The 22,846-nt window shown below is 44.4% G+C and overlaps 1 protein-coding gene across 3 annotated transcripts in view; it reads right to left on the bottom strand.

The window, feature by feature from the left end:
- Spats2 (spermatogenesis associated, serine-rich 2) overlaps window positions 1–22,846 on the bottom strand; it is an 87,290-nt gene that overhangs the window by 52,919 nt on the left and 11,525 nt on the right. For 2 of the 3 annotated variants that reach the window (XM_011245737.1, NM_139140.1), the window contains exon 2: window positions 10,367–10,663. The exons of the other annotated variant lie outside the window; for it this stretch is intronic. In XM_011245737.1, coding sequence (XP_011244039.1) covers window positions 10,367–10,391 — 25 coding nt within the window. In that variant the 5' untranslated portion in view covers window positions 10,392–10,663. The remainder of the gene's footprint in view (window positions 1–10,366; window positions 10,664–22,846) is intronic. 3 annotated transcript variants of the gene reach the window in all.

The raw sequence follows: 22,846 nt of genomic DNA, 5'->3' as shown, positions 1-22,846 counted from the left end.
GTGCACCAATCACGTGTCAATTCCTGTATGTTTTTTGTTTCGTTGTCTGAATGATTGTTTTGTTCTCTGAATGACTGTTTTATGTTTCATGTTGAAAAAAAAATGGTTAAAACTTTACCTGCTGAATCACTCTCAGTTTGCACAACGGAGGCTGAGAAAGGCCCCTCCCTTTAGCCAAAAATCAAGCACAGCAAGAGAGGTCCTGCTGAAAAACTTGTTTTTAAAGAAAAGGAGTCTGCAACCTCTTAATTCTAAGGCAAATAAACTGATAGTTGTTTTTCCTAAACATTCTTTGCAATTTTGTGATTATTGTGTTTAACAAATGACAAATTGCTTTTTTATTTTATAAGTATAGCTATAAAAAGTAAAATTCTTTGATTGATCTAAACTTATAAGATTCGCGTAGCCACTTCATTTGGTTTTTGATTGGTCTTAAAGGTATAAATATGATCTGCATATCTTGGTCATAGAGAATTGGCTTATAAGTTATTTAGGTATGATTAAAAAGGTATAACACTGGTTACAAAGTTAGCTTAAAAGTAGTAACTCAGGGCTAGAGTCATTTTCAAACAAAAGCACCTGGCATAAACCAGCCCAGAAAACTAGTCCCCTAAAGATACTTCTAAATTGAGATAATATTTTATGTAATTCTTATCCTAAAAAGTAGACTTATAGAGATAAGATTTTAAAACAATGTCTCCTTTTTTTTTTAAAGATTTATTTATTATATTTATTATAAGTACACTGTAGCTGTCTTCAGACACTCCAGAAGGAGGAGTCAGATCTCTGTTACGGATGGTTGTGAGCCACCATGTGGTTGCTGGGATTTGAACTCCTGACCTTCGGAAGAGCAGTCGGGTGCTCTTACCCACTGAGCCATCTCACCAGCCCCAAAACAATGTCTCCTTAATGGAACATTAAAATTTGCACTGTCATGCATTCATGAATTGGCAGCCAAACTTCGTAACGTGATAGTGATGTTTCTAGTATTGTTTTTAAAGAGAATAAATTGTTTAAAATTGGGTCTTGCTTTCCAAAAGTTATAGATATATTCTAATATTGCAACGGAAACTTAAAAATTATGGTTAAAATTGCCAGTGTCCCATTGACTGCAGTTTGCAATTTGATCGTAAGCTTAAGATTTTTAACTCACCCATATATTGTAATTAAGATAATTATAAGAGTAATCATCTTTAAGAAAGAGTATCAAAAATTAGAGGCATAGACAGTTAAATTGTTCCTCTAAAATCGGTCCTTATTACAGGAAGGCCAAAATGCTCAGATTAAAAAATATTTTACATTTGAGTTAATGCAGGGCTCAAGGCAGGCCCAAAAAAGCTTGTAACCTTCTTTTATCTTGCAAACAGTGCCTGAGAAAGTTTCCCCTGTGTTCAAGGGAATTTCTTTTTAGCTTTGTTACAGATCTATTCAGATGTTTAAAATAATGCTTAAATTCAAAGAGTTTTGCTTTCAGTAAACTGGTGATCACTAGATAATTTTGCCTGTAGGTATGGCTAACATAGCTTTACAATATGTAAGAAATTTTTATTGTCTGCTTCAATACAAGAAACAAAGTTTAAATCTTTCAGTATATATTGTTTCCTAAGTGAAAAGTATTCTATTAGCCAGTGCCTCTAAAGGGAAATTTAAAGTTCTGGAGAATAATTGTTGCTCCATGAAATTCAGAGGCAATATTGGGTCTTGCTTTCCAAAAGTTATAGATATATTCTAATATTGCAATGGAAACTTAAAAATTATGGTTAAAATTGCCAGTGTCCCATTGACTGCAGTTTGCAATTTGATGGTAAGCTTAAGATTTTTAACTCACCCATATATTGTAATTAAGATAATTATAAGAGTAATCATCTTTAAGAAAGAGTATTTTTAATATTTAGGGTTTTAGTTATACTGGAAAATTGTGGTACAAATTTGCTTCAAAATTTTATTTTCAATAGCTTCCAAGAGATGTTAATTGGCTAAAGACCTCACCTTAAATTCACTACAGGAGAACCTAAACCTTTGTTAGGTGCTATCAAGTGAGATTCAAATTAACTGGTGAGAACCAAAAAGGCTTTAACAGAAAGTAGAGGAAACTTCTATAATCTATTGGTATCGATTATAATTAGTGGTAATCAAATATTAGCTACATATTCTAGTTATTGTTATTAAATGTGTCCACAGCTATTCTTTGGCAAGAAAAAAACATTAATGTAAAATCATCCTTCTTCACCTTAAAGTTTTAACATCCTATTATAAAGCTGCTGTGGTGCTAATTAAAGAATTCCTTGTTCCAAACAGCAATTGGTTATTGCAAAATATTGATATTTGACCTATTACATACCATCATTTTAAATAAAATTGATACTCATCCTAAAAATAAGTTAAAAATTGCTTATATACATGCTTTTGTATCTTCTATAAATTCATGCATGCATACATCCCATTTACTGTAATTAAAAACAACCCTTCTATGGGAGAAAAGTATATGTGAATTAGATCACATGTTTATTCTTTTGAGTTTCCGCCTGCTTCAGCACAGATAATTAAGTTATGTGCTGTAGATGGTGTTTTAAAATGTTGAAGATTGCCTGGAAAAGACCTCTTAAGGCAATGCCACGCTAGATTTATATCCCAGGTAGATTATGGATCTTATACAAAAATAATTGGCCATATAATCTCATTCTTTGCATCATCAAATTAGTAATGGCTTAAAATAATAATTTGGTACTTTAAATAAATAAATAAATAAATAAATAAATGTCATATTGTAAAGATTTGCTCTCAGTGTCCTCAGTTTCTACCTGTTCCACACATTGGTGTTAATTCTCGAGGACTTATACTTAATCAATTATTGCAAATGGATACTCATTTTTAATTTAAAAAAAATAAAATATGCACATATGACTATTGATACCTTTTTAGTCTTTCTAATTACAACTACTTTAATAAGAAAAGCAACTAAAAGTATAGTTAGTCATTGCCTGTGTTGATGTTTTTTTTGGTTTTTTTTTTTTTTTTGCTTGCTTGGTGCTCTAAATCAAATTAAAACTGGCTATTACAGCCAAAGATTTGAGATGTTTTGTCAACAATTTAATGTTACACATGTTACTGAGATATTTTATAATTCTCAAAGACAAGGTATTGTAAAACTTTAAAAACTATAGCTTCTTTAAAAACAAAGAAGGGGGGAATTATATCCCTGTGCACATTATTTAAGTCACATTTTTATTTAAAAACAAAAAACAAAAAACTGGATATAATAGTGTCTAGGGCAGATAAAAAGGATCCACTTATTGGCACATGCCATGATCCTGTTCAGATACTTAATATGGGGAAAAGGGGGAATGTTTCTGTTTTTTCCACAGAATTCTACAAGAACATGCTAGCTTCCAATATGACAGGCTGACCTGTGACCTGTGAGTACCCTGACAGTGGTGACCAGAAAGCTGTGTTGAGTGCACAAAAGAGGAGAAATCGGAGAGCAGCCACTTACAAACAGATAAAGAAACTTCATATCTCCACCATGGGCTGCAGCAAGGAGTACCAACCTGGTGCCAACTTAAAATACAAACAACTAAAAAAGCTGACTCGTGAGGCAAAAAGACTGGTACAGAGAATGTACAAGATGCTTTCGTCAGAGACACTGTTTTTGGCCATTCAGGCCAGCTCCTTATAGCGATGAAAGTTTGTGTACCTTACCTATATGCTTATTGTTAGATAATTTTAAGAGTTAAGATCTCTTAACTCTTGGGAGGTCTTTTTATATTCACTGTAATTCTTGTCAGTTAACTAACTGTGTAGATCCTGATTTAGATAAGGAATCTACTGTTATGTTTTTGTAAGAGACCTGCTTATGTTTTGCTGCCTATTAGAGTTAGAAAATGATCCTTGGTTTAAAAATCTGAAAATGCAAACTTTAAAAAGGTATCTACCACAGCCTTAGTTCAACAGCTACATACTGCCCATTTTGTTAATGATAAGCATAGGAATATTTCCATAGCTTTGTCAGAGCAACATATTATATAGGTAAAAATTTGGAGGCAAAGGATGTCTTAGAAGTAGTAGTCTTAGCATAGGACAGGATATAGCATCCTAGAAAGTCCTTGAGCTGACCATGGGCTTGGAATTCAGGAAGAACGTTGCCTATACAGTGACATTCAGAATTGCTTCTGGCATTACACTATCACTTTAATAAAAGCTAGGTCATTGCCTTACACAGGAATTTACCATCATCTAGGAAGAAGGAAGTTTAAGACCTAAAGAGGAACCAGAGTAGATACTTAGAACTATAGATAGCTGAGTTACACCCATACACAAGTATTTACAATGGCCTAGGGGAAAGGTGGACTACCAAAACTGGTTTTCAACCTCCCCCTGGCTTTCGACCTTGTTGCCCTCCCTTTTAGGGCCCCTATTGGGACTCCTATTATTGATCTCCTACGGTCCTTGGGCATTTCAGAAATTGACCCGATTTGTTAAATCTCAAATTGATTCATCTCTTTCAAGCGCATTTGTTTCAGTTCATTACCATCAGCTGGACGTTGGCGATAACAAGCAGGTTACTAGAAAAGAGTCAGACATAGATGCCGCTTCATCACCCTCGTCTGGAGGGGGGGGGGAGACTCAATTTCCATAAAATGCTTAAGTAAGATCATTCCCCTCCCCCTAAATTCGGCCATCAGTCTCATGCCACGAATCATTTATAGATTGCCGTAGTCTGTGCTTCAGACATGGTAATATACATTCTCGCCACATTGGAAGCTAAACAGTCATCCCAGGCTAGACACATCAAAAAATTAGAACTTGAAGCCGTCACCCGTGAGAGTTGTAAGACTAAGTACTGCACAGAGATTAGTCTGGAAGCTGTTAGACAGTCTCTGAGAGGCATGTCTGATTACATGAAGGTTGAGTGCCTAGGGTCCTTCCCTCAGGAAAAACCTCACGGGAACAGGTCAGGGTTACTCTGGGTAAAAATCTATGGGCCTAAGAGTCAATCTGTACATGGCCTCTAACATTGCACACTGGGGATCAGACCTCTACCTCTACCCACGGAGCTTGCTTCGTTCCTAAATCCCTTGGCTAGCTCAGGTGATACCCAACAGACTGGAACCATTGATTCAAGCCTCATAGATGACTTGTCCTTGTGTCCTTCGTGGTTTTAGAGACTCACCCGGTGAGCAAACAGACATTTAGGTGGTCGTTAAAAACGTAGCTACAAATTTATTATACAATATGCCTTTATAAAAATATTAAAACGGGGGAGATGTTAGGAGCTATTAAGACAACACAATTGTCCTGATCTCTGAATTGGGCCTCTCCCCCCCGAGAAGAAAAGGGGGTCAAAAGCGGGCCACCGACACACCGATTCCGAGAACAACCACAGATTGTTCCAGTCCTAAGTCATCGCTGAAGTCCTGACCACATCCTGATACCACCAAGTTCCTGCTTCCCCGTGTAGCTGCCAAAAGAAAAAATTTCTATTGCCCCCCCCCCCACTGATAAGTACTTCTCCTTTTGCTTGTATTGCCCCACCCCTCCTGCTGATAAGTACCTGTACTTCCCCTTTTGCTTGTACATGGGCCTGGCTAATACATTGGGGCTTTGACGCAACTCAGAACGTTTCTGTGTTATTCGCACAAGGCCCTCGTCTCTCTCTACCCCCATTTGGTCCTTAGGAGAAGGTCCCCTCGAGACCCTCGAATAACTGGACCTGCTGGACGAGTCAGGAAAGAAAAGAGAAAAAGAAGAGGAGAAACGAGGAGGGGAGGAGAGAGAAGGAAAGGAAAGAAATCAGACAAAGGTGTTTTAGGCCTAATGATGACATAAAGCCAAAAGTAACCCAAGAAAAAGCCGAGGTAAAGAGCTGGGGCAACTGAAGCTTGGCGCATGGCTGCTGTCACTGTAAACCAAATGGTGGCTCCATTAAAGATTAAACAGATCTACTGTAAGATTCAGCAACCCCACTTCTGGGTATATACACAAAGACGTGAACACACAGAGGCTCTGTCAAGTGCTGAAGAGACTTTTTTTTTTTTTTTTTTTTTTTTTTTTTTTGGTTTTTCGAGACAGGGTTTCTCTGTATAGCCCTGGTTGTCCTGAAACTCACTTTGTAGACCAGGCTGGCCTCGAACTCAGAAATCCACCTGCCTCTGCCTCCCGAGTGCTGGGATTAAAGGCGTGCGCCACCACGCCCGGCTGAAGAGACTTTCATGAACAGATTGCTCTTCATCAGAAGACCTGCCTACCCTCCACTCTAGACTGCTATAGCCAACTTAAGTGTACAGAAGAGTCCACCCAGGTGTGGAGATTCGCAGGGAGCTACTAAATTTGTAGCTTTTATTTAGATTGATTACACCGTTTCCTACCATATAAATGATGACAAAGCATTCCTTTGACAAGGTGAGGTGAAAAATGGGATTATAATCTGAGACTCCCTCCTCATACTCTGCAGTGCTGGGCATCAAACCCAAGGCTTCCTGCACACTAGGTAAAAGCTCTACCACTGAACAATGCTCCCAGCCTGGGCCATCGGTTACAGACAGTACTGTCCCTGTCCAGAGTGACACACTGAGTGTGGCGCTCCGCTCCGTGTTGCACAAAATGCCTGCTGTTGTTCACTTGACACTACCGCACAGAGCCATTACGCCAACAGTGCCGTGGCAGCCAGCTTCCTGTGGAACCCACAGCTCTGACTCTACACAGACAGGAAGTAGATGAGGAACAGTATGGTTTATAGTTACCGTGGCCAAAGAAAGGTAAGAAATGCAGGTAAATACAGGCAAAGTTAGAAAAGAGCAAGCCTGGAAGCCCAGATAACCTGGAAGTATGGTTATCAGACTATCATTAGCCATCTTTCTTCTATTATTCAACTCTCTTTGAAAATTAAAAAGTAAGTCAGGCATGGTGGGCACTTGGGAGGCAGAGGCAGGGGATCTCTGTGAGTCTGAGGCCAGCCTGGTCTACAGAGCAAGTTCCCGGGACACACAAGGCTACATAGAGAATAAAAGTAAACTCAAGAGCCCACAGTAAATCAGCAGGCAAAGGTCTCATTGGCAAGTCTGGTGATCTGCGTGCATCCCTGGGCCTCACTCAGATGGTAGAAGGAGAAAAGGACTCCTCCAAGTTCCCCTCTGAGCTGCACATGGACGCCACGTCACACACTCAAACACGAAGCCATGCATGTCCCTACACAGATACATGCACACACAGAATAAATAAGCAAGCAAACACAAAACTTCTTTAAAAAATAAACTGAAAAGAAATGCCTGAACAACGTCAACTCTTGTAGCAGTGGTTCTTGTATGAACTGGACACACCTAGCACTGACCACCAAAGTGAGCATTCCTCGGGGTCTCTCTCTGGCCTGGGGCTTGCACCTAGACGAGGCTGGCTGGCAACTGAGTACCAGAAATCCATCTGTCTCTGTCTCCCTGGCACTGGGTTACAAGATAGATGAAAGAAAGAAAGGGGAGAGAAGGGAAGTAAGGAGAGAGGGAAAGGAAGGACAGAAGGAAGGAGGTTCAGGTAGAAGGGAAGCAGAGGGAGGGAGGGAGGGAGGGAGGGAGGGAGGGAGGGAGGGAGGGAGCGATGGAACAGCCATGTATGGATGAGGGGCAAAGCAGAGGTGACCTACATGGTGGGTCATAAAAGATGGGTCAGCAAATAAACATGGTGTCTAGTAAGTCTATATCTTAGCTTTTCCTCATCAATGAGCTATGCCATGCCATTTCATACCAGCTTGGAAAACTGTTACAAAATTATAAATGGAGCTGTTTCTTCACATGAACTACTGGAACCTGTAGGAGCTTGGGCTCTACTGCAAACGTAAGCGCAAGGAGGGAAGCTGTCAACACGGAGTGGAGCAGCACGCAGCTTTAGTGCCACCAGCGAGGCAGAGGCAGGCCAGGGCTACTTAAGAGAGCTTGTCAAAAGAGAGAGAGAGTGGAGGGAGGGGGGGAGAGAGAGAGAAGCAGAACTGTTAACTAGCTTAGGGTATTCTCAAGCTTCAAAACTGAAGATTTTAGTATCGGAGTGATAACCTTTTATTCTACCAATAGTGCTTAATAATGAAGAAAAGGACGATTAAGAAAAAAAGGACATTTAGAAAAATAAAGAAAACATGGGGCTGAGGAGACAGCTCCCCCATACATAACACTCTTGCTGTTCAAGGATGAGGCCCTAGTTTAATGTCCAAAACCAAAGCTGGGCTTGCTTGGTGGCTTGCGTGTGCCTATCTATAATCCCAGCTGGGGAGTGAGAGGCAGGCTGACTAATGCAAGCTTGCTGGCCAGCCAGCCTAGCCTAATTGGCAAGTCCCAGGCTACAAGAGAGGCCTTGTTTTAAAAGCCATGAGGACCAGACCTAAAGAGGAACAAAGCTAAGGTTGTCCTTAGTCTTGTGTGCATGTGTGTGTGTGCGCGTGCACCTATGCGCGCAAGTATACACGTGAATGCTTGAAAAGGGAGCAAATCAGAGATGGGAAATGTAGATGACAAAATGCCACTTGGTATGATTTCTAGCTCACTCTGAATAACACCACTGCAGTATACTCCGGTAGCCTTTCAGAGCAAACACTTACACGGAAAAAAGAGGCTATCGGTTTGAAAGCGAGCAAAGAAGGGTAGATAAGAGGGTGTGGGAGGGGGAAAGGGTGGGGAGAGTAGTGCAATTATTTGAAATATGAAAGAAATAAACCTTACAGAAGAGCAGGTTTGGTTCCTGGCATCCACACAAAAGGCTCACAACCACCTGTAACTCCAGCTCCAGGGGGCTCTGACAGGCTCTTCTGGACTCCATGGAGACACACACACACACACACACACACACACACACACACACACACACGAAGGCCCTTCTTGTCAGAGGCCCTTCTTGTCGGAGTAAATCACTGACAGCCACGTGCTATGTCCCCTTTCCTCACGGTGGCTCTCACGTGTAGGAGGGAATAGAAGCTTGTCTTCAAGTGTAACTGCAGCAAGAGCAATCATGTTGTTGACTAAAAGGAGATAGTATACATTTTTTCCAGTTTATAAGTCATCACACTTGAACTCTTTTAGTAACCTAACCATTCCTTACAGCGTAAGTTTTCTTTATTAAAATCTGTTATATGAAGAACATAAAACTTTCAAAACTAGGAGGAGCTCTGCCATATTATATTATTAGGTTTTTGAACTGTCAAATCAAAATTAAAAGCGTATTTAGTATGTGAAGACCTCAATTCATGGAGTTGTGTTTTGAATTAAAGAACATTAGGCTGAAAATTAAAATGAACAAGAGAAGAAAGTCAAGACACCTTGGGCCATTCCTGAAATGAGGGCACAGCGGCCCTGTGCGGTGGTGACCCTCGGCTCCCGTGGCGGCTCCAGTGCACTGGAGAAGGGCCCTGTGCAGCCATTTTTGCTTCCCTCAGTGTAACCTCTCTTCATACTTCCTGCCTGTGTCTTCCATTTTGCCAGGAAGGCAAACCTGGAAGGAAAGCTAAAGAAGGAAAGGAGCCAGGAAGCCCTCACCCTCACACCACTTCCTTCCCTGAGAATAGGAACCATGAGGCAGGAAGCAGCTCCCATCGCGCCTCACGCCTTGCCATCATTGTAGGAACGGACGGCAGCAGAGGGTCACACCTCACCCTCCAGCAAATTTATTACAATTAGATAGATCTGTCTTGAGTAGGAAAGCAATTTCTTTTTTTTTCTTTTTCTTTTCCCCTTCCCTTCTCCCTCTTGCTCCAGCCCTGCTCGCTCTGGGCCCCACTTGCTTCGGTCCATAGTTTTTTTGGGTTTGTTGTTGTTGTTGGTTTTTTTTGTTTTGTTTTTGGGGGGCGGGTGGGTTGTTTTGGGGTTTTTTGTTTTTTTGGTTTTTTTTTTTTTGTTTTTTGTTTTTTTTTTTTTTGGTTTTTCGAGACAGGGTTTCTCTGTGTAGCCTTGGCTGTCCTGGAACTCACTCTGTAGACCAGGCTGGCCTCGAACTCAGAAATCTGCCTGCCTCTGCCTCCCGAGTGCTGGGTCAGTGCTCTTAACTGCTGAGCCTTCTCACCAGCCCAGGAAAGCAATTTCTAAGGAGATCAAGTCCCTTATCAAGCGTATATGCAGAACTAACACCAAGACAATGCTTGAGAAGTGGCTCAGGACACATTACTGAATGAACCGCTCCAAACCACACACCTACCTGAGGATCCTCGCCTCACGAGTGCCCCAGGCCTGAGCTTTAGTCCCTGTCGCCATGCTCTGGGGCTTGCGTATTCACACAACGCTCGAGACTAAAACCCAGGGCCCCGTGCATGCTGGGCAAGCATCCACCACTAAGCTACACACATCCCCTGATGGCAACAGTCATTCTCTTAACAATTTATGCACATATGTGATCTTACCTTTCTGGCTTTGTTTCCTAGACATTGCAGTTTCCTCACGATCAAATTAAAAAAGAAAGAAAAAAGAAAAGAAAGAGAGAAAACAAGCAAAAACCAGAAGAAATTATCTTCGTCCAAGTTCTGGGAATCCTGCTAATTTAAAAGTGGCAATAGAAGTCTATAGTTGGAAGTGATAAATCCAAAATCCTGGTTGTTTAAGATTCTGTTCTCTAGCTGTCAATTTCTTTTCCTTCTCTGGTATCAACTTCTTGTCAGGATGAATCTCCGCAGACAGTCATGTCTTTCCCCAGGGAGATCCTAGGAGGAAAACCACACACACGTTTACTGCTGCGATAACGAGCATCCTCCACGGGACGAGAGTTCCTATGGAACAGGCTTCAGTTACTAAAATGCACCGCCATTGTCTCAAGCAAACCTGACCATGTTAGCCGAAAAGTCTGTTCCTTCTCTTGGCCCCTTTCCTTCTCTCTGGGACTCAGATCTCTGGCACGTTACCCCGCCCGCAGGGCACAGCGCTCTACGTATAGAGCGAATCCCTTGCCAGAGCATCTTTTACAGCCGTTGGAGATGATCACAAGGGACCAGCATGCAGAGGGCTGCTCGCCCATAGCACCCAGCCCAGGCCGAGGACCACTAACCCGGGGCCCTCGCTGATGCATCCAAACACAGCCCCTACACTTAAGGCACGGGGAACACTGAGAAAGATGGGGGGACGACTGCAAGAGGCAGAGGACCAGAAGACTGTCTAGATGTGACAAGGAAGCTGCCCCCATGACACTCAACTATAAATACAGCTGTTCAAACAAGGCCTGACAAGGACAACACCAGCTGGCAGGCCATGGACGAGGGGACTCCCGCCAGCCTCATCCTGAGATGAGAGAATTGCTGAGAGGGAGAATTGGTCTCCCCAGGGATGAGCCCCCAAATGGCTACCCAATGCCAAGGCTCAGCCCTGAGAAACACACACAGAAGAGCAACACCCAATGGACTCAGCACATGGCATGTCTATATTTATTGCATACACACATGTAAAAATAATAGCTAAGGAAAAAGAAGCTATGACTTTGAGATGGGGGGGGCCAGAACATGGAAGCGGTTAGACAGGTAAGAAATGATATAATTATATTTTAATATATTTTAAAAGTACATTTTCACTTTTATTTTGAGGCAATATTTACACTGTGTGGTGGTGGTGCACACCTTCAATCCCAGCACTCGGGAGACAGAGGCAGATGGACCTCTGAGTTTGAGGCCAGCCTAGTCTAAGAATCAGGTTCCAGGGCAGCCAGGGCCCCACAGAGAAACCCTGTCTCCAAAGAGAGGGGGTGGGACATTGATTTTTAGTTCTTCAAGTTTCTTCAAGTTCATCAGAAATAACTCTATGAAAAAATACAATCAAGGGACTGAAGAGGTGGCTCCGAGGTCGGGAGCACTGGCTGCTCCTCTATAGGACCCAGGTTCAATTCCTAGCACCTACATGGTGGCTCCCGACTGCCTGTGAGGCTAGTTCCATGGAATATGCATATGTATGCAGACAACTACCCATACATAAAACTAAAATAAAGAATACAATTGAGAGTTGGTGAGATCGCTCAGCAGGTAAGAACACTTCCAAAGGTCATGAGTTCAAATCCCAGCCACCATATGGTGGCTCACAACCATCCTTAATGAGATCTGACACCCTCTTCTGGAGTGTCTGAAGTCAGCTACAGTGTACTTACATATAATAAGGAAGGAAGGAAGGAAGGAAGGAAGGAAGGAAGGGAGGGAGGGAGGGAGGGAGGAAGGGAGGGAGGGAGGAAGGAAGGAAGGAAGGAAAGAAAGAAAGAAAGAAAGAAAGAAAGAGAGAAAGAAAGGAAGAAAGAAAATTACCCATTCTTTTAAAAAAAAAATACAATTGATAGCCCAGTGTCTGTCAAGAATGCTCAAAATATACTACACAACATGCCTGTTAACAAGAGGAAACCTTGGAAGTGACTGAGAACTTCATTTATTTATTTGCTCCTTCATTCACTCACTTGATATGCATGGGTAATTGATTAGCTGCAAGTATGTATGTGTAGCATGAGGATACAGTACTGAGTCCAGAAGAGGGCGTCAGACCTCCTGGGTCCGGAGTCACAGAGGACTGTGAGCCTTCTTCCGGCTGCTGGGAACTGAACTCTGATTCTCTGGAAGATTAGCCAGTGCTCTTAACCACTGAGCCATGGACCCAGCATCTCCTGTGAATTATTTTTTAAAGACTTATTTATTATTTATATGTACACTGTAGCTGTCTTCAGACACAACAACAGAGGGTGTCAGATGTCATTACAGATGGTTGTGAGCCACCATGTGGTTGCTGGGATTTGAACTCAGGATCTTTGAAAGAAGAGTCAGTGCTTTTAACCACTGAGCCATCTCTCCAGCCCCCTCCTGTGAACTTCTTTATTGCATCCTATAAAACAAGCACATATGAACCACCCATGCCTGTGAGAACCCTGGACTATGTATCCTTTATAAACGCTCTGCATCCTTCATATACAAATGACAGTATCATGCTGCAGTGTCAAAGGTCACAGAGGCCCATGAGTCCTCTCACCCTGGTGTCTGTAATAAACGGTATCCTAGGTAACAAGCATGGACTCAGCATAAAGTTACTGTCACAGTTGACACAAATAACAGGCAAACGAATTCGTCAGAAATTTAAAGGGGAAACCTGGAAATAAAAAACGAGGGAACCTTGAAGTGTTTCACCGATTCAAGATAAAGATATCACAGAGAGTCAAAACTTTTTAAATGTCTCTAGCTGACCCCCAACCTGCATGTAGGTGGAGAAAGGTAATGAGAAGGTCTCATGAAAAATAAAGTACACTCTGAAAGAGTCTCAGTTTCAAAGATACTCCCAACACACACACACACACACACACACACACACACACACACCCTTGCAGGCAGGGGGTAGAAGCATAATCCTTAACCAATCATTAATTGGCCACTAAGCTATCACACACTCACATATTGGTGTCTTTCTATTAAACCAAACTTAAATTTTTTAAGTTTAAAAATAATAACAAGCTAAGTGTGATGGCTCACACCTTTAATCATTGTAGGCAGAGAGGCCAGCCTGGCCTACATAGCAAGTTCCAGAACAGCCAGGACTATGTAGAACAACGGCAGCAATGGAATGGAGTCAACCAGAGCCTACAGAAGGCGGAGCTGGAGAAGTGACCCAAGCCCGTTGGAGGAACCCAGAGGATCATGTGTGGATCCCCAGACATTGGCACAAGAAGCTGTGACATTGAAGATGCCTCGGAGGCCCCAAGACATTAGAGATAGCAGAACTGGGGCGGGGGGGGGGGGGGGGACACCTGCCGAAGAAAGCTGCTAACAGAGTGGAAGCAGCCCAAGAGATGGAAGCTGTTTCTGGTGAATGCCAGATCTGCCAACAGCAGTCAACAAGGATGAAAGGAGTTAGAGATCTGAGAGCGCTTTGACATAGACATGGCATCTGTAGTTTGTCCAGCTGGTTTCTGGTATTGCTCTGGTCCAGGGTCTCCTCACTATGACATTTTGGAATGGCAATGTACATCCTGGGATGTTGAAGGTATGTGATCTGCTTTTTGACAGTTAACTGATTGGATGAATCTCAGAAGAGACTTTGAACTTTGGGCTTTTTACATTGTTGAGACTGTTATAGACTACAGGGACTTTTAAAGTTGGATTAAATATATTTTGCATTATGCCATGACTAGGTATGACCCCCACAGACTCATGTGTTTAAAACAAGCCTATGGGGGCCAAGAAGCAGAATGTGGTGGTTTGAATATGCTTGGTCCAGGGAGTGGCACCATTAGGAGATGTGGCCTTGTTGGAGGAAGTGTGTCATTGTGGGCGTGGGCTTTGAGACCCTCCTCCTAGTTGCCTGGAAGACAGTCTTGTTTCTCTTCAGAACAAGATGTAGAATTCTCAGCTCCTCTTCCAGGACCCCGCCATGCTTCCCACCTTGATGAACTGAACAGTCCCGCCAGGGACTGAACCTCCGTATCTGTGTACGCCTCAATCAAACGTTGTCCTTTATAAGAGTTACCTTGTCATGGTGTCTCTTCCCAGCAACAGACACCCTAACTAAGACAAGAACACTTGCTGCTCTTGCAGAAGACTCAGGTTCAATTCCCAGCACCCATACGGCGGCTCACAATTGGTCTGCATCTCGAGTCCACAGGATCCAATGCCTTCTTCTAGTCTCCACAGGCACCAGGCTTGCAAGTGGTCACCAGACATACATGCAGAAAAAACATCCATAAACATAAAAATGTTTACATTCTTAATGTACAGTTTGCAATTACAATTAAACATAACTTCTGCAGGAAAATTAAAACCACTTCAGAAAAAAACTAGCTGTCTCCAACAGAATGGGAAAGGCATAGTGGAAGAGAAGAGCAGCAGGGGAGGGCAAGGCAGTGCAGACCTACAGAAAAGTAATTGCTTTCCCCATCCTGTGAGGACTTCCAAATAGACATTTTGAAAGTGCTAGCTTTCATCTGCTAAGTCACTAAAACACCCTGAATTATTTAGCAGCAGTTTAATTAACCTTTCTTCACTTTTTTCTAGATAGTTAAATGTTTGTTTTAGAAAATACCAAGAAAAATATAGTCATAATTTAGTAAGGCACCTTAAGGAATAAAATATATATCCTGTTTTATGATGATTCTTTACATAGTGAATAATACAGGTATTTGAAACTATGCTTAAGATTTATTTTTATTTTATTATGTGCATGAGTGTTTTGAAAGCATGTTAAATGCACCGCACGCACGCAGGCAGGGCACGCAGCGCCCAGAAGAAAGCAACCAGATCCCTTGAAACTGGCGTTCTAGGAGTGAGAAACCCAGGTCCTTACAAGATCAGAGCAGCAAATGCTCTTAGCCCCTACCCAAGACTACTCCATGCACTGAACTATCTCAGGAGCCTTTGCATCACTATTCTGATTAATTCATAAAAGGAAAGAAAGGTTGGGGGCACACCTCAGTCCCAGCACTTGGAGGCTGAAGCAAGAAGACTGCTGGGCGTCCAAGGCTAACCTGGGATACACAGCAGAATCTCCTTTTGAAAAAAACCAAAACCATCTATCTAACCCATAATGCACTTGGGGTTGTGCTTGTTCTTCTCTTGTTGTTATTGTTTGAGGCAGGTTGCCACTCTGCCACTGGAAGAACTGGATCTCAAAGACTGGCCTGCTCTGTCTCCTCAGTGCTGAGATTAAAGGCATGCACCACTACAACCACACACCGTGGCCGGCTGAAGTATCTGTCTGGGCTTTCGGACTAATAGCAAAGAGAAGTCTTCTAGTCCAAAGGGAAATGGGATCTCTCTTGCTCACAGGGCAAATATTTAGGTCCTACTTTAAAAAAAAAAAAAAGATTTGTTTGGTTTGCTTTTGTCTCGTGTACAATGGCCTGGAACTCACAATCTTCCTGCCTGCTTGTGTCCAGCGCTGCGTCACAGGACAGCTATGCTAGCCTGTCTGCACAAACTTTCAACTTGGTAAGCACTGATTTCCCAAAGAACCCCCACAACTACCCAGCCACCTCTGCTTTGTTCAAAAGGTCTAATATTTTAATAAAACTAACACCAGACCTGTCAGAAACTGCTGAGCATGGTGGTATGCACAAGTAATCTAGAGGCCAACCTAAGCTACACAGTGAGTCCTTGTCTGTCTGTCTGTCTGTCTGTCTCTGTCTCTCTCTCTCTCTCACACACACACACACACACACACACATGAAAAGAAAAGAAAAGAGAAGAGAAGAGAAGAGAAGAGAAGAGAAGAGAAGAGAAGAGAAGAGAAGAGAAGAGAAGAGAAGAGAAGAGAAGAAAAGAGAAGCGAGGCCTGGGCCTGCAGAGACAGGCGGCTCAGCAGCCATGAGCTTTCAGAGCCCCAGGTCAGGATCTCAGCGCCCATCCACATGGTGACTCTCAACCAACTTCAACTCCAGTTCCAGGGATCCAGGCACGCACGCGGTAGATACATATACATGCTGGCAAAACACTCAACATGTATAAAATAAATTTAAATAAAAATTAAACGACTGGGACGGAGCTCATTAGTAGAGTACTTACCCAGAGATCAGATGAAACTGAGTTTGATCTCCAGCACTGAAGAAAAACTGTAAGCAGAAACAACCAGAGGCCCATGGTGGCACATGCCAATAATCTTAACACTCAGGAGGCAGAGGCAGAGGCAGAGGCCTGGAGGATCAACACTAGCCTCAGCTATAGCAGACGCTTAATAAAACTGAAGATTGGCCGGGCAGTGGTGGCACATGCCTTTAATCCCAGCACTTGGGAGGCAGAGGCAGGTGGATTTCTGAGTTTGAGGCCAGCCTGGTCTACAGAGTGAGTTCCGGGACAGCCAGGGTTGCACAGAGAAGCCCTGTCTCAAAAACAAAATAAACAAACAAAACCCCTGAAGACTGCTGAGTCAGGAGTCAGGTAGTGATGCATCCAACAACACCAGCACTCAGGTGACAGGGATTGAGTTCAACTGAGCCTGTCTCAGCAAAACCACTCCTGGGGCTGGAGAGAGGGTCCTACAGTCAAAAGCCCTGGCTGCTCCAGGTTCAGTTCCCAGCACCCACATAGAGGTTCACACCCATCCCTAACTCCAATTCCAGAGGACATGACGCCTTGTGCAGCCTCTTCAGGTACCAGGCACATTCACACTCATGGTACATAGACTTACATGTAGGCAAAATATTCATACACATTAAAGAAAACTCTTTTTAGAAAAATTTAAAACCGCTCCTACTAGTCAACATAAGATGTCAAAGACAGAGACACATCCAGATGGTAGTATATGCCTAAAAGCACTCAAGGGGCTCAGGAGAGAGAACTCCAGCTTGAAACCTGCTTAGGACCAGGTCTTCTGCAAGAGCTGGAGTCCCAGGCGACTACGAGATGCCTGACTTGAGTGCTGGGAACCAAACTCATGTCCTCTGGAAGGGAGCAGTTAAGTGCTCTGAGCTTCTAAGCCATCTTTCCAGGCCCCTCTTTAATAGCTAAACATATCTGGAAATCAGACACAGCTGACAGTTTTTATTGTTATGTATATATTCCAAGTTCCTGGGCCTCTACTAATCTGGAAAAAGTGAACAGGAAAAGCAATACACAAATCTATTACATGCTTAGGAGCGTGGGTATTCGACTCTCAGACATCTGCCTGCCTCTGGGTGGCAGAGTCTGAGTTCTGGGGTTAAAGGCATATGCCGCCGCCACCAGGCTGGTACTAGACTCTTAAACAACCTTTTGTTTAAAGACAGGGGTTCTCCTCTCATGCATCCTAGAGTAGCCTTGAGCTCAATACACAGCAAGGAATGACCTCAGCACCAGCCTCTACCCTGAAAAGCTACCACAACTCCAGATTTACGTAAGCATTGTTGTGGGTCAGATCCAGAGCCTCTAGAAAGCTACAGAAGCACTCCACCAACAGAGCTACATTCCCAACCTTCAAACAGCTTGTGTGCTTTTTAATTTGTTTTTTATTTTAGGTGTATAGGTGATTTGCTGGCTTATGTGTCTGTGTGGTGTTCTTGGTGCCCACAAAAGGCAGAGGAGTACACTGCATCTGTGGTGGTTTGAATGAGAATGGCCCAGGCTTACATCTTTAAGTGGTCAGTCCCTAGTTGGTGGAACTATCTGCAGAAAGATTAGGAGGTAGGCTTTGTTGGAGGAGGTGTGTTGTTTGTGGCAGGCTTTGGGGTTTCAAAACCTCACAACAGGCCCAGTCTCTCTCCCTTGTACCTGTGGCTCAGATGTAAGCTCTCAGCTCTGCTCAAGTGCCAATCCTGCCTGCCTGCTGCCACGTTTCCTGCCATGACAGACATGCACTGACCCTTTCGAAACTGTAAGCAACTCCCAGTCAAATGCTTTCTTTCTGTTATAAGGTGCCTTGGCCATGGTGTCTCTACACACCGTAGACTAGTAACTAAGACAGGAGCCCCTGAAACTGGAGTTATGGCTGGTTATGAGCTGCCAAGCTGAGATCTTCTCTGAAGAGCAGTCAATGCCATTAACTGTTGAGCCAGCTCTTCAGCCCCATTGAAACAACTTTTAATGTAAAATCTCCATTGGAGATTTTGGTAGCCTGCAGGATGTGCAAATTCAAACGGGAGCCCGTTCATATTCCCCCAAAGGCTGCCCTCTCTGTGGCTTCACCAGGCCTCAGCTGAGACACGAGTCACCCTGCTGCACAGTTCTGAATGGTGGGTTCACCGCGGCTTCATCTTGGTTCCCTCCTTTTTCTGGACTCAGGGACCTTGCTATGGAATCTAACTGCCCCGGCCTGCTGCATGCTAGGATTACAGGCTTGCACCACCGGCTTGGCTTCATTTACATCTTTATGCTTTCTCAGCTGCCTCAGTGGTCCCTCCACAGACTGTTCATTTGTGCCTGGTTCCACTTTCTAGTAGTACACAGACAGAAGGGCATCTTATTACAGATGTCTAAAGAAATGACAAGTCGAAGATGCTCATCAGAGAAATGGGGCTACGAGTGTGTGGTGCCGCCTGGGGCCCCAGCACTGGGAAGGACGAGGCGGCCGCAAGTGCCTCAAGTCTGAGTCCAGCCTGAGCACAGAGCAAGAACCAGGCCAACCAGGGCAAGGCTGTCCAGCAAGACTCTGCCTCAGAGTAACAAAACAAAAATCAGGAGTTGGGTGTGACGAGGCCTAAGGGGATGGAACTTGCTACCAAGCCCTGAAAACCTAAGCTTCATTCCTGGACCCCACATGGCAGAAAGTGGTACAAGTCTCGAAAGGTGACCTCTGATGTCTACCTGTACTCTGACATCTGCATGCACACCACAGATTAGATAGATAGATACACACAATCAACCAATCAATAAATAATATTTAAAAGGGAATACACAACCTGTAACAAAATAAATTTAAAAAAAAATACCTAGATACATAAAATAAAACTCATTCAACCCAATGGTGCTGCAGACAAAGCCGCAGAAATGGGTACAGAGGCCTGATGGACGGGGGGAGCTCAGGACAAAGCTACATAACACAGAGAGCGCGCGGGCATCAGACGGCAGGCATCCCTAGTTGCTGAATACACACGATCCACACCACTTATTCCAAAAAAACTTTCAGGTTTAGATTTGTGTTCCGCCTTCTGTATGTTGTGCTTAAGACAACCACCCCAGTCTACATCACAGCAGCACGGAATGAGCAGGCTACCCATAGCCCCGTCAGAAAATAGTCATCGAGTCAAGGTGGCACAGGGATGCACTCCCCTGATCCCATGGCTCAGCAGGCTGAGGCAGGAGGATTAGGTTTGAGGCTACACTGGACTACACAGTAAGACCTTGTTGAACAAACAAACAAAAGATCCTCCATGTTGAATGAAAGTCTAAGTTAATACCGATTTTGATCTCCTGTCTTCTGTCTTCCCTGACCAGCTCACAAGGCCACATTAGAGCAGCCTAAAGACGATGGTAATCCAGGGCTGATGCCCAGCTCAGCAGGGAACCTGCTTGCCTCCCACCTTCACCAGCATCAAGTAGGGATGGGGAGAGCAATGCATCACTACTGGAGCCATTAAACAGAAAGAGTGGGCTTCCCCAACCCAGGGACTTCCCAAAGACATCCTGTGGCATTTACAAGCACCTGTCTCCTATCAGAAAGGGATGAAGGAAAAACTGTCTAAACATCACCTCTAACCAGACCAGATGACCTCCTGAGAGACTCAGGGAGAGTGGAGCTCTGTACTGCAAGTTCACTGTTAATGTTCAATTTAGTGAAAGCATCTTTAATATCTATCCTTCCTTTGCAAATGGCTCTGTAACTGATAGCTCTTAGATCCATCCCTTGTCCAGACTTCAAGCAGCGAGACAGCCTGCTTTCACGAGCACCGCTGCTCTGCTGTGAGGAATCTGCATGGCTGCCACAGCTGCTTGCTGCTTCAGCCTTGAGAAATCTGCAGAGCGGGTGGTCACAGCTGCTTCAACAGGCACCGTCTCAGCCCCAAGAGCTTCAGACAGTTAGGACAGGTCTCAGTGGATCAAAATGACCCTGAAGCTATTTTCACCCAGGCTAAAAAAGAAGCAACTCCCTCAGTGGCCAGTAGGTGGCCCGGGACTGGTGCAAACACAGCTTTTTATTTGTGAGCTGAGCCATGATCAGTGGAATGAGGGACTGTAGTGTGACTGGTACAGAGGTCAATCACAGCACTCTAGAGGCTGAGGCAGGAGGATTGACCCAAAAGCTGAAAAACAGAGGCAGCATCAACAGGAGGAAGTGTTGGTGAAGCTGAGACATGAGCCTACACCCACTGAGCTGAAAGATGGAACACAGCAGGGCCTTGGAATGACCCCCTGAATAGATAGATGTCAGTCAGCACGGACACAGGCCTTCAAGCTGGGACAGAACCGGTAGAGCAAGAATCAGTGCTTGGGAAATGCACTCTTCCAGACAGCCTGCCTCTCTTCCAGACAGCCTGCCTCTCTTCCAGACAGCCTGCCTCTCTTCCAGACAGCCTGCCTCTCTTCCAGACAGCCTGCCTCTCTTCCAGACAGCCTGCCTCTCTTCCAGACAGCCTGCCTCTCTTCCAGACAGCCTGCCTCTGGATACCCTACCCGTGGCTGGTGACTCTTAGAAAGTGAAATCTAAGAAAAGGAAGGCTATCACAGGAGAGACGGACGGACGGACGGACGCAGAGGCAGAGGCACTCCTAACTGATAATGTCTCTCAAGATTACTGTTTCAAAGCGAATGGGTGCTGGGATTCAAACCTAGGTCCTCTGGAAGAACAGTCAATGCTTTTAACCCCAACTTGGTTTTGTGGGGTTTGGTTTTCTTTTTGTTACGTATAATCCTATCTGTGTATCTCCCATGCGTGCATGGGTGTTCACAGAGGCCGGAAGAAAGCATTAGATCCTCTGGAGCTGGAGCTGCGGCCACTCTGAGCCACTGCACATGCGTGCTAGGAACCAGACTGCTTTTAACTGCTGAGCAGATCTCCAGCCCCCAATTTGATATATTTCTTGTACAGGTTCTGTCAGTTCTAATAAACACGGAGGGAAGAAAAAAAAACTGAAACGGAGTCTTACTATCCCTTTTTGGTTGTTCTCTCTAGAGAGAGAACCCAGACCCTCACACACATAGCAGGCAAGTGCATTAGCTACATGTGCATGAGCTACATCTACATTACCAGCCTTCTTGTCCAAAAATACAATAAAATAAATTTTTTTAGACTGGGTCTCATATAGCTCAAGCTGGCCTTAAATTCACTATGTAGCCAATGCCGGCCTTGAACGTCCTCTGCTGGTAGGTAGCGTGAGTTCTGGAACCAAAGATATCTCAGCACCCAGTCCTTCCTAGCCTTCTTTTGTCCTTTATCACCAGTTGAGCAGGCTGAGCTCGGAACAAGAAGGAGGGACAGCAGAAGCAGCAGCAAGTGGTAGCAGGCTGAGGACAGCAGCAGTGACATTGGCAGAGGTGGCAGTAGTGAATAAAAAAAAAAAAAAAATGCAAAAACCGCAGGGAGCAGAGGCCTAGGGACATCAGGGACGAAGGAATAAGACCAGGTCACAGGACCCGGTCAGTGGAAGATTTCTAAAGCTGTGCTAACTCTAAAGAGCCAAGCAGTCCAGATACCCTAGGTATGAGGACTGTACAACTGGCCACAGTCAAGAGCTGAGGACTGTGATAGCCTGGACCCAAGAGCCCTAAGGCTGTCACTTACGGCCAGGAGATTGGCTTACCCATCTGCTGCTCCCTGAGGTGAGCTGCTGTGAGCTGAGGTGAGCTGCTGTGAGCTGAGGTGGGCTGCTGTGAGCTGAGGTGAGCTGCTGTGAGCTGAGGTGGGCTGCTGTGAGCTGAGGTGGGCTGCTGTGAGCTGAGGTGGGCTGCTGTGAGCTGAGGTGGGCTGCTGTGAGCTGAGGTGGGCTGCTGTGAGCTGAGGTGGGCTGCTGTGAGCTGAGGTGGGCTGCTGTGAGCTGAGGTGGGCTGCTGTGAGCTGAGGTGGGCTGCTGTGAGCTGAGGTGGGCTGCTGTGAGCTGAGGTGGGCTGCCCCACGCTGCCGCTGGAAGCTGAGGCTTCTGATTAGCTGCCACTCAACGGTGGTTAAAGCCCAGGGCAACACGCCTCAACTAGCCAGCCTAAAACTGTATGGCGATGTCTTCTAAAGCGTAGAGCAACAAGCCAGTCTCAGGGCTTAGAGCTGCAAGTCTCTGGATCCACCAGATCAGCCTCTAAACTGGCACTCAAGGGCTCAAGGACTGTCAGCCCAGAAAGAGCTTTTCTTTGCCTACCCACAATTCCTAGCTGGATAGAACATTCGGATCCCAGACAGCTGTCAGGAATGGCACTGAGGACGACTTAGACCCTGAGGAGTCAGGGCATTAATTAAGAGCAAAATATCAGCTCTGACAGGGAAGGTTTAACTGACAATAAACATAGATCTCTGTAGCCTCACCTCCTACTTTGGAAAAAGTAAGC

Source organism: Mus musculus, chromosome 15 (genome assembly GCF_000001635.26).
Source record: "Mus musculus strain C57BL/6J chromosome 15, GRCm38.p6 C57BL/6J".
Taxonomy (NCBI): domain Eukaryota; kingdom Metazoa; phylum Chordata; class Mammalia; order Rodentia; family Muridae; genus Mus; species Mus musculus.
Note: the sequence above shows the minus strand (reverse complement) of the source record. Positions and strands in the feature narration are given on the sequence as shown.